General features: G+C 42.3%; 1 protein-coding gene across 1 annotated transcript in view; it reads left to right on the top strand.

Annotated features, from left to right (window-relative positions):
- LOC147700416 (uncharacterized) overlaps positions 1–7,361 on the top strand; it is a 69,150-nt gene extending 61,789 nt beyond the window's left edge. Inside the window, exons 2-4 of the mRNA XM_086935824.1 lie at positions 798–864; positions 1,407–1,460; positions 1,954–7,361. Coding sequence (XP_086791950.1) covers positions 3,111–4,793 — 1,683 coding nt within the window. The 5' untranslated portion in view covers positions 798–864; positions 1,407–1,460; positions 1,954–3,110 and the 3' untranslated portion in view covers positions 4,794–7,361. The remainder of the gene's footprint in view (positions 1–797; positions 865–1,406; positions 1,461–1,953) is intronic.
- The last annotated feature ends 4,493 nt before the right edge of the window (positions 7,362–11,854 follow it).

Raw genomic sequence — 11,854 nt, forward strand, 5'->3', positions numbered from 1 at the left:
TGGGTGCACTCGATATTCACAGAGGCCTTTTCCAACAAGAGATCATGAGGGCAGATTTATCTCCGCTTTTTTGGCTTAAAAAGCCAAAAAAGCAAGGATAAAACCTGCGCCCTATTTACAAGAGGGTGCTAACATGCATATTCGCATATTCGCAACGCCTCCCTTTGCATCTCCAAAGAGATGCAAAGTGGGCGTTACTGGGCGTACCCCGGATGGACTACCTTCCAAATATCGCTGATGTTTACATTGCGATATTCACAAGGCAGCCCACATGATTTTAGCACACGTTAGATTTAGGCGAAAACAGCAGCTTTCGACAAAATCTAACGTCTGCTAATATCCTGACTTAGTCATCCCTAACGTAGGGGGTAGATTATGCTGATACGGCCCTGTGGGTTGTATCAGCAAGGTTATCACCATTTTGCAAGGAACATTCCTGGAAAACCAGCGATGTTCAGTGTAAAAGGGCGATTACCTCACTATCTCTGGAATTCTTATCACCCTGGAGAAACGCTTTGTTAATAACGCACTACCAGGGCGATACATTCCAGAGATAGCCTGCGATAATATTATTATCGCTGAGCACGGCCAGCGATAATTACTGTGGCTGTTAATAATATGCCCCTAAGTCTTTGGTGAACCAAAAAAGTCAATTTATTCATACCCATAGCTGCTTCACAATGGTTTTCAGAAAAGAAGAGTTCATTTTGTTTTGTTAGTTCAGGACAGTTATTTGGAAGATAGGGTGAAGTGTGATTGTCATCTGATATAAAACCTTCTCTTTACTTCCTTTCAAGGTATTCTGGAATGATCGGACAGTGCTGTCAGGTTGACACCCTTGGAGGAAGAAAAAACAACTGTCAGGTAGTGTTTCCTAGTACCCTAAGTTTCCTTGTTGCTTGTTTTTTCCTCCTCTTTTCCCTTCTCTCGAGCTCAGTTTATTTATGTCTCTCCAACTTCAACATTTGACTCCCTCTGAACACCTTTCTTGTTGCTATCAGACTTCTGATAATAACCTGATGGAGCTACATTCCTCCTGGAACATGTTGGGCGACTAGTGCAACTCATATTCCTTTTCAGGTTGGCTGCACTGGGCCGTGTGCACTTGCCTCCAGTTTTGCCCAGCAGTTCCTTAACTACATGTGCTTTTGTCTCCTCCTCTACACCACGTGATACTATCCACCCTCTGTCTGTACTTTCTGCATCTTTTCTCTCTAAATCTGACTTCCATCTCTTTATGTCCTCCTGTCCTGCCCTTTACTGTCTTCTCTGCCACTTCAGGGATCGTGTTGGGTATTTGTGGTGAGAGTGGAAGATAGTCTTTTTTTCTCTTTCCTCTGCTTGTTTTGTGTTTGTCTTTTCTTGTCCCTTTTTGGTTTCGTTTACTGTGGTTTTTCCTTTGTCAGGTGTTGCAGTGCCTGGGCCCTGTCGGAGGAGTGTGATGAGTTCAAGGCCACAAAGTAAGTCCTTATCATCACCACAGTTTGAAATGGTGAATTCCTCCGAGCTAACTGGACACAGCCTCAGTCTATAGAGGCATTTGAAGCAGCGGGTACAACAGGCCAATTCATTTGTTCAATTAAATGTCCTTTCCTAGATCACTGGAAAAAATAATAGATGAACACTCCCAGTGTGCAGTGGAATAAATAGCATCTGATAACTCATTAAAAGTATTACAAATATGTTGACTGCATCTGATAATCTGTGTCAGAATATATGTCTAACTTGTGATTCTTTCTTAAATATTGACTTGTTTTGCTTTCACAACCTTGAGTTCCAGTGCTTCCAAGCTCCCTTTCTAAACAGTGTCCCAGAGCTGTTTCACCACTATCAGAAATGCAACTGAAACTGATTGCCTATTTTGCTTCTGTAAATGTTTTCTTTCTGAAAAGTATAAAGTCATAAATATGTGTTCTTCATGTTGATTTACAATCTTTAACTCTATTTCTACAGGTGACTGAAGCATGAACAGATAGAAGAAGGTTTTAATTTAGTGAAACACAATAAAAAGGATTATTTCAAGGAAAGTTAAAACATTCTCGAGCTCTAGAGGAGAAGCATATTCTATGTGCCAGGAATGGTGATGAATTTGGAACCGAAGAAACTGCTGAATGTGAAAGTTGGCAAATATTTAAAGAAAAATTATGATAAATGTTTACGAAGAGTCAGTTACTGAGATTGAGGAGCCTCTGAAATATGGATGGAACTCAGGAGTAAATTCTGCATCTACTAATAGTGAAAATATTTTCACTTAAAGTAACATTTCAAGATTGGTTGAACAAAGAAAATTGGCAACAATTGATACTCACGCAGTGCATTTGAGAATAATCAGTGTTGTAAATTCTCTCTGATGGTTTCTGAGAAATGCCTTGGAGACCCAAACCCCACCCAAAAAAACTGTGTCCATTCATGTGATGTGACGGAATTTTCAGAAAGACTAATAACCACAGTTTCAAAGAGCAAACTTTTGTCTACATCTCCTGTGATTTGTATTGAGAAGACATTGTTTAAAAAAACAAATTGTAAATGCTCTTTCTCAAGTGTCATTTCAGCAAAGATGCAGAATTATCCTTTCCAATATCGAAACATTATCCCCACCAACTCTGTCTATTGGGTTGATTAGAGTAGTTTCAAAGTGTCCGGTACCGCAAAATTCGATCATGCACCTGCATTAGCCTTAGAGCAACAAAACATGTCCTGGCACAAAGTTTAAAAGGGGGCGGTGCTATGTATTACTAATTCATAAAACCACCCTGGCATGCCCTAATCACCTGTCATTACATGTATAAACAAATATATTTAAACAGCAAAAACTAAACCCCAAAGACCTTATCAGGGCTTTTAAAATTCCTAAATCTAATCTGATAAACTGGAGTCACAAACTGAGTTTAATTCAACTTGAGAGAACTCACCCGGGCATCACTTAGAGAAAATTAATCCATCTCACTAAATACAAGGGGCTCCTCAGTGAAAGCTTACAAAACAGGTTAGAGAGGCTGCCTTTAAAATTAGGAAAATAATCTCCAGATAAAAGCTTTAATTAGTTAAATGCAAATGTTAAGAAGAACATCTGCAGTTTATTTTAGAAGTTAATGCTAAGTATAACATAAATGAGACAAGACTCTGGAATCAGATTCAGTCTCAACATGGCCGGTGTCCAGGAGCTAACCCAACATGGAGATTCACATAACTTGAATAAGAGTAATGGATGTGATAACAGCTTTAGTTATCAATCTCACCCCACTACACACGAGAAAACCCACACTAGACAAAAACCTTATCAGTGTCCTGAATGCCAGAAAGACTTTCTTTACCAAACCTCTCTCATTTTACATATGAGACGCCACACCGGGGAAAGACCGTATCAATGCAATGAATGCCAGAAAAGCTTCAGTGAGAAAGGTACTCTCACTCGACATGAGAGAACTCACACTGGGCAAAAGCCGTATCAGTGCTCTGAATGCCAGAAAAGCTTTAGCACAAAAGACTGTCTCATTCAACATGAGAAAATGCACACTGGGCTAAAACCTTATCAGTGCTCTGAATGCAAGAAAAGCTTCAGTTGGAAAAGTAATCTCACTCAACATGAGAGAACACACACTGGTCTAAAACCTTATCAGTGTCCTGAATGCCTTAACTGCTACGCTCACAAATACTCTCTCATTCAACATGTGGGAATTCACGCTGGACACAAACCTCATCAGTGCTCAGAGTGCCAGAAAAGCTTCAAGCGGAAATCTTGTCTCATTCATCATGAGTACATTCACACTGGGCTAAAACTGTATCAGTGCACTGAATGCCAGAAAAGCTTCAGTCTAAAAGGTACTCTCACACAACATGAGAGGACACACAGTGGGTACAAACCTTATCAGTGCTCAGAGTGCCAAAAACGCTTCAGTTATAAGGTCAGTCTTAATTCTCATGAGAAAATCCACACTGGGCTAAATACTTATCGGTGCTCAGAGTGCCAGAAAAGCTTCAGGCGGAAATCCTATCTCATTCAACATGAGTACACCCACACTGGACTAAAACCGTATCAGTGCACTGAATGCCATAAAAGCTTCAGTCAGAAATCCCATCTCATTGAACATGAGCACACTCACACTGGGCTAAAACTGTATCAGTGTTCAGAATGCCAGAAAAGCTTCAGTCATAAATCTAGTCTTGTTCGACATGAGAGAACTCACACTGGTAAAAGACCTTATCAGTGCACTGAATGCCAGAAAAGCTTTAGTGATAAAAGTAATCTCACTGAACATAGGATAACACACACTGGGTACAAACCTTATCAGTGCACCGAATGCCAGAAAAGCTTCAGGCGGAAATCCTGTCTCATTCAACATGAGCACAGCCACACTGGACTAAAACCGTATCAGTGCACTGAATGCCAGAAAAGCTTCAGTCAGAAATCCCATCTCATTAAACATGAGCAGACTCACACTGGGCTAAAACTGTATCAGTGCTCAGAATGCCAGAAAAGCTTCAGTCATAAATTTACTCTTGCTCAACATGAGAGAACTCACACTGGTGAAAGACCTTATCAGTGCACCGAATGTCAGAAAACCTTCATCTGGAAATCAAGTTTTGCTGAACATAAGAGAAATCACACTGGTGAAAGACCTTATCAATGCACTGAATGCCAGAAAAAGTTCAGTCAGAAAAGTAATCTCACTCAACATAAGAAAACACACACTGTGGACAAACCTTATCAGTGCTCAGAGTGTCAAAAAAGCTTTGTTTGCAAGGTCTATCTCATTCAACACCAGAGAATCCACATTGGAGAAAAACCTTAACAGTGCTCTGAATTGCAGAAAAGCTTCAGCCAAAAATCTGGCCTCGCTCAACATTAAAGAACTCACACTAGACAAAACTTTGTTATTGCTTTATATAAATGCCAAGGAGGCATCTACTGGAGATTCAGTTTGATACAACATAAGAGAACCCACACGACGAAAGAAAATTAACAGTGCTCTAAATCTGATGAAAACTTCAGTTATAAATGCAACCTCTCTACATGAGAGACAATGTGCAAAAGTAAAAGGTGCTCAGTGGCAACCTTAGGGAGGAGATTTCAGTATTGAATAACATTCACACGTAGAGGCCACAAATACATCAATCCATTGATTGTCCTACAAACCGTCTAATGAGAAAAGCACACCGCGAGGGATGGAAATGCTTGTATTAGCCTTATTCTTTAGTGACTATGTGTGGCCTCATTCCATTCCGCGTGTTTTGCTCCCTATGTGTTAATAAGCTATGGCTCCAACTCACAAGGTCGAGTTGATTCTGAGCTTTGAGGCCATGCCCCTATGACCTAGAATGTAAGTATCTTCAAACTGTTTGCAGCCTTAATGAGCCTCAACAGGGAGCTGTATAGAGTACTCACAGGTGTAAGATACCTTTGGGAAAAGCCCTTGAGGCGTCCATCTCGACCTGAGTGTTTAATTTTTGCAGTTAACCTAAAGTGGACGCGGCACTTATGCTGTTATTAGAGCGAATGGGAGGATCATGTACGAACACCAGAGCACTCGTCCGATGTGTTTGTTTGACTGAGGAGTGACAGCAAAAATCTTGATATAATTTTCCTGGACTTGCTGCATCACTTGGCCTCCTGAGGGCCTCTTGTAGCAGCTATTTGTCATTGAAGTAGTAGGATCAGGTAATTTCTCCATGTTGTTAACCATGTTATCAGGATTTGCTTTTATATTTTTCATTCTCCTCTCCCAGTTTTTCACATAATTTTGTTGTGTTTATCACCACATTGGCGCTGAAATGTATTTTGCTGTTGAATGGTTCTAAGGTCTTATTCTTCATGTACATTTTTATACCATGAACAGTTGTTTTTCCTCGCTGCACGGCTACAATGTAGGCACTGAGAGCCCAAAACATGAGATCTTTGCACCTTGTTCTACCTTTATTGGTATTCCAACTTTCCACTTGGATAATTGAGATATGGGTCGAATTGCTGATCAACATTTAAACCTGCTGTGTTATATCTTGGCGGTCACAGGTTCCATGTTTGTAGCGTCAGCGTGAGCTCCCATACACTGCTTGATGACTTAACTCTTTTTTGTGGCTACTTTGCACTTCATGCCAGTTCTGTGCATCTCATTACCTTCTGTGACTGTTTCTGCCCAAAACCTTGCATCAAAATCCAGTGTTAATCATCATCGGAGACTAGACTTCGAGCACAGCTTGTGAGGTCAAGTACCTTTTTTTTATTTTGGTTCAACATTATTTCAGTGGATATTTTTTATTCTTTATTACTTTACCTTTTTTTGTGGGTTTGAATACATGAATATCAGCGTCTTGTATTTTTTTTAGAGCAGTTGTTTTTGCTAATTATTAATCTTTAAATCGCGGACCTGCTTTTAATTTTGCTTCTTCCTCTGATGAAGATGATGATGTAAGCACTGTAACAGAGTCACAAATAAGGGCTATATTGAGAAATAATATGCGTCCAAGTCACACAATTGTTGTTATGTAGTTCTTTATTTGTTTTTTTAAATTTACTTTAATTTGCAGCAATTCTCCAGGTTACTTATTACTAAGTATATCACTTTCTGTCGCTCTTTGCTCTCCATCAATTGAACATCTGATGTTTGACAAAGAATATGTTGTTATTTTTCCTAGATCATGCCAAAATCCCTTTGTTCTTGATTTGTCAGCATGTGTTTTGTCCCCACGTTGGTCTCGCATGGGCCTTCTCAAGGCTGGAGGCGCTGTAATAGTAATAGGAATAATAATATAGATATATATGAAATTGTCAGAGCTGCAAATTGTGATTGAAAAGAGATGAAAATGCTCCTCTTTAAAGAACATCACATCATGACGCATTAACAGTCCTCTTTCACGGATTAATATTGGGAAAGTCAATGTGAATATGACTTATGATAAATGTATGTATAAAAACGAAATTGCATCTTTATTGACTAATTTGCATGTAGTCTGGTTCTGTAAATATTATTCAGAGCAGTGGAGGAGGTGGATTAGACCTATCTTAAAAATATGGGGCTTGAGGCAATGCCGACCAGCCCACCTTGCTTTGCAATTTCTTGATAATATATGCATTGCAAGAAGTATAGACACTTTTCTGAAATGTACGATGAGACATGGGAAACATCTTGAACTGTCTTCCTCTTGATAACATGATTTTAGTCTAAAACCTTATCTGTAAACGAGTCTTCTAAATATCTTTTGTAAGGCTGCTTTTATGCAAAACTTTTTAACTGTTTTTATAATATATATGATATGAAATATGACATTTTATAATACTTGTAACATGAAATGTTAAAATTGTGCTTTCATGTTTTTTTTTTGATGTTTCAAATTGAAAACCGAATAAAGATACATTTGAATTTGACAAATTCGCCTGTTGTGAAATTTACATCAGTCATAATCACTTTATTTGGTTAATTTAAAACTATAAAAATACACTACAAAAATGTATTATTAAAACAACAATAAGACATAAACAACATTCATTATTTTTACAACATAGTACAAAATCTGATTCCAAGACTTTACAAAAATGTATCTAGACATAATAATCAACCAGATGAACATTCAATTCAATTATACAAAGTTAAAATATATCATATCATGGGGGTCCCCCTTTTTTCCTTTCTCTAACCACCGCAACTAAGAAACTAGCAATATTAAAAGTTTACCAAACATTATTCATCATCTGTAAATATATTAATGTACGCCTTACCTGCATGAAGCCTTTCCCCTTTACAAGAGGTACTATAAAATGCTTACGAATGGGCAAATAATGCTCGCAAAGCATAACAAAGTGCAAAGTGTCTTGGGTAGAAAAATTATCACAGGAGCAGGTACCCAAATCCTCCACCTTTCTCCATCCCTGGGGCTCTGCCAATAAAAAGAGCAAATAGTTACATCTAAATCTTGTTAAAAGGAAGCGGTGGTTGGGCTTTGTTACAACATCTAAATAGGGTTCAATCGCAATGTTTGTTTTCAGTAATGGGTGGGCTCGTACCAATGGTTTCATCAGCTCTTTAGCCTCTCTTTCAGTATGTATCATATATGAGTAGGTTTGCTTGACCCAAGATAAATCTTCCTTCGATAACTTATCTGGTGAATCAAACAGCTCGGGCATCCTAATTGCGTTTTTAATCTCTTGACGTAACTTAAACAGGGGATGCTACTTGCTCTATCCAAGGAAAAACAATCCAGTGCAATCTCACGGTTCATTTCTAGTTCAGGATTAATCAAGGTCATTATCCATTTAAGTAAGGGAGCCATTCCCGGGGCGCTAGGTGGCGCACGAGCGGAATGGCCGCAGATCACTGAGGCTCCCGCTGTCGGGCTGATAATACTCAATTTATCCTTGCTTAATGACCCTTCTGACAACTATACAAGCGGTAGTTTGCTGCCGTACAACTTGCTGCAGGCATCGTGAGGCGGTCTGGCGAGTGAGGTGCGGTTTGATCTCTGATTTCTGTCAGTGAGAGGGAGCGCGGCTGGCACTGGCAGAGGCAACGGATCCTGAGGGCGGCGATAACGACTACGCAAGTACCGAGGCTCACATGTGGGCATGTGCCACGCACTCGGAGAGGCCTGACAAATCGGGAATGCGGAGTTGCGGCCTGGCTGCGCTGTATACTGATATCATCTAACACACAAGTAAGGAAGGGTGACTTTAGAAGTACCGTGGGCCGAGGCGACAAAATGGTGGACATCACTGGGGCTATGGGACTGTGACCGCTTGATGGACTGCTGCCTTTCTACCGCAGTGACTTTACATGCAACACGCTGTTGCGGCTTGCTGATCTGCTGACTGGCACCCTGCTGAATGCGCATAAGGCGCCTCTTTGATGGCGAAACTCTTTAGATGCCTCATAACTCCCTGATGCCCCTGCACATATTGCTCCCGGCTGCAGACTGCTACCGCTGGTGTTGCACACATTAACCGGTGGGACGTCTATGGCAATCGCTGACACTTGATGGCTGGATGCTGGGAGGAACGTTACCAACTGAGCCCTTCTAAAAGTGTGCATTATTGAGCAGCTGAGACTATAGAGGTTGCTTCAAGATGGCGGCTGGAGCTGCACAGTCCTGAACGGGCGTAGAAAGCTGATATTACGGAGTCCTGGTGAAGATTGAGTTGGATCGCCAGTACTCTAGCAATTGTGCTGATTGAAGTCCTAAATAACATTGCTGTGGCGAATTGAGGCTTGCATATTTGTGCTGCTGTACACCGGCTGCTGAGAACTTTTCTCCTTGTCATTTGAATTGGTGACTGTAGCCCTGGTTATACTCCTCGTGCCCTCACAGGTCCTTCCCCTGAGGCACTGGTGGCGAATATTTGCAGCCTCCCAGCGTGGGCTTAACCTGACTTTTTGTTATCGACAGGTCCCTTGTCGACATTAATCTACATTCTTCTGTCTCTTCCAAGCCAAACAATCCTTTGCTCCCGCAGTGTAAGATACACACGTAGGGGCTTGATACTCTGGGAGACTAGACGCACGGGACGCCATGGGTAGACCAGACGTCAGACAGCCGCGCCTTACATTCGAAAATAAAAAAACTGCCAAAAAGGTGCCTAAGATTGAGGACGAACAACCTGATGAGACAGCAGGTGCGTCATCTCCTGCACCGACTTACGCACCATCCTTACTGAAATGCGACAGGTATTGGCGACCATTGCGGATAAGGTGGATACGCTGAAGACCCACATGGATAACATAGCACATAAACTAGATGCGCATGAGGAGAGACTCAAGGAGGCTGAACAGCGCATATCTGACTCGGAGGATGTCAACGACCAGCTCAAGAAGGCAGTCATTCAAATGGACAAGCTGATGCGCATCATAGATGCTAAGAATGAGGACATAGAAGCGCGCAGCAGAAGAAATAGCGTTAGAATTTTGGGTATTCCCGAAAGCACCAACACTGGACGTCTGGAGAACTATGTCGAGAAGCTATTTATGGCCGTTGCTGATGAAGGGACCCTCCCAGCCCAATTTATAGTTGAGCGTGCACATCGCTCACGCGGCCCGGGACGGAAGCCTGGAATGACTCCGAGACCCATTATAGCGCGACTGCTCAACTATCGGGACCGTGATGTTGTCCTTCGGGTGGCTCGGGAGAAGAAACAGCTCACTTACGAAGGCGTTTACTTTACCATCTTCCCTGATTTCACTTCCAGGGTGCAGGAGGAGCGTCGAAAATTCGCTGTGGTGAAAAAGAAGTTGCGTCAGGCACAGGTGGACTATGCCCTATTATATCCGGCAAGATTGCGAATCACGTATCAGGGAACACAAACTTTTCACACCATGCCGCAGTCCGTTGACAAGTTCCTGAAAACATTGAAGAAACGTTCTCATCTCCGAGATGATGCTGATGCACTTGATGAAGAGTCCCTATCTGGGGTGGAGTGAGAGAGATTTAAGGATTTGCTGTGGACTGCTTCTAACAGTGTGCCCCCAGGACTCTGCTGCCGCGATGCAGGCCGATGGAGTCCTTGCAGATACCAGACTGTAATGTATAGTTTTTTGTTCTGTTAGCTGATATTGCGCACCGGGTTGGTGCCCATATGCAAAGGTTCTTACTGAATATGGGGGTTGAGGCCACTGTCCTTAAGGAATGTCGGACGCCCCTGCTGACATTGGGACTTGATAAGACCCGAGGTGTCCCTAAGTACCAGCAGGGTTAACGTGTGCCAACTAGGTGTTTACCCCAATGGGTGTACCCATTTGGCGTTTTGAAATATCTTTGGGAAGGCTGGGATCGGGAGGGATGGGTTGCTGCTGGCATGATTGGGATGCAGCAGTGGGAGGGGGGAGGTGTACTTCTGTTGGGGTTTCTTACAGGGGGGGGCGGGGCAGCTGCATGTTCCATATGAGGATCTGCTTCACTGGAGGAGAGAGTGTGCTGAGAACGCGTACATGGCAAATCACAATTATACATTGTTCTTCGAGACATGGCAGGGATAGTGACGGACTCACAATTGAGATGTATGTCCTGGAATATCAGAGGGCTTAATGATGCTCGGAAGGGTCGGAATGTACTTGCATATTTAGAGCGCCATCAGGTTCATATTGCCATGTTGCAAGGAATGCACTTGACACCACATTCACACGTGACATTTGCCAGTAAATGGGCTAATGCTCGATTCTTCTCCTCTTATTCCACTTATGCTAGGGGGGTTGCCATCTTGATTAAGCGTACTGTCCATTCCAGGTGATAGGTGAGATCCTTGATAATGCTGGTCGATATATTATTGTATGGGTTCGCCCTGGGAGTGATACTGTTACTTTAGTGACTTGTTATGCCCCCAATGTTGACACACCAACCTTCTTCACAATGTCTTGGGGCAGGATTGTGGATATAGGCTCCCAGCACATCATTTGGGGGGTGACTTCCATATAGCACTGATTCCTGCACAAGACAGGGCGGATGGGGTTGCACTATACAAGACTAGATCTAGGGAGGCCTTAATGGGGATAATGGAGGAAGGGGACATGGGCTCGACTGTCTTGATTATTTTTTGATGTCCAGGGGTATTGCTGCGGGTCTGGCGAGGGCAGCACATCTACCCAGAACATACTCTGATCACAGCTTGGTCCTGATTCATTTACGCATGCCGGGGTGGGACAGTCCCAGACCACAATGGCGACTGCAACCCACGGCTCTGCTAGATGACGTATTTTTCACGGAACTAGGGGAGGAAATTGCTGACTATTTTCCCTCAAAATAAGGATACGGTGGTCTCTTTTGGGGTTATCTGGGAGGCCTTCAAGGTCACGGTTAGGGGATACTGCATATCAAAGAGTTTTGGCATCTTACGCAATATATAAAGAACAATACGCATCCTGGACCGCGAAATGAA

This window comes from Lissotriton vulgaris, chromosome 8 (genome assembly GCF_964263255.1).
Source record: "Lissotriton vulgaris chromosome 8, aLisVul1.2, whole genome shotgun sequence".
Taxonomy (NCBI): domain Eukaryota; kingdom Metazoa; phylum Chordata; class Amphibia; order Caudata; family Salamandridae; genus Lissotriton; species Lissotriton vulgaris.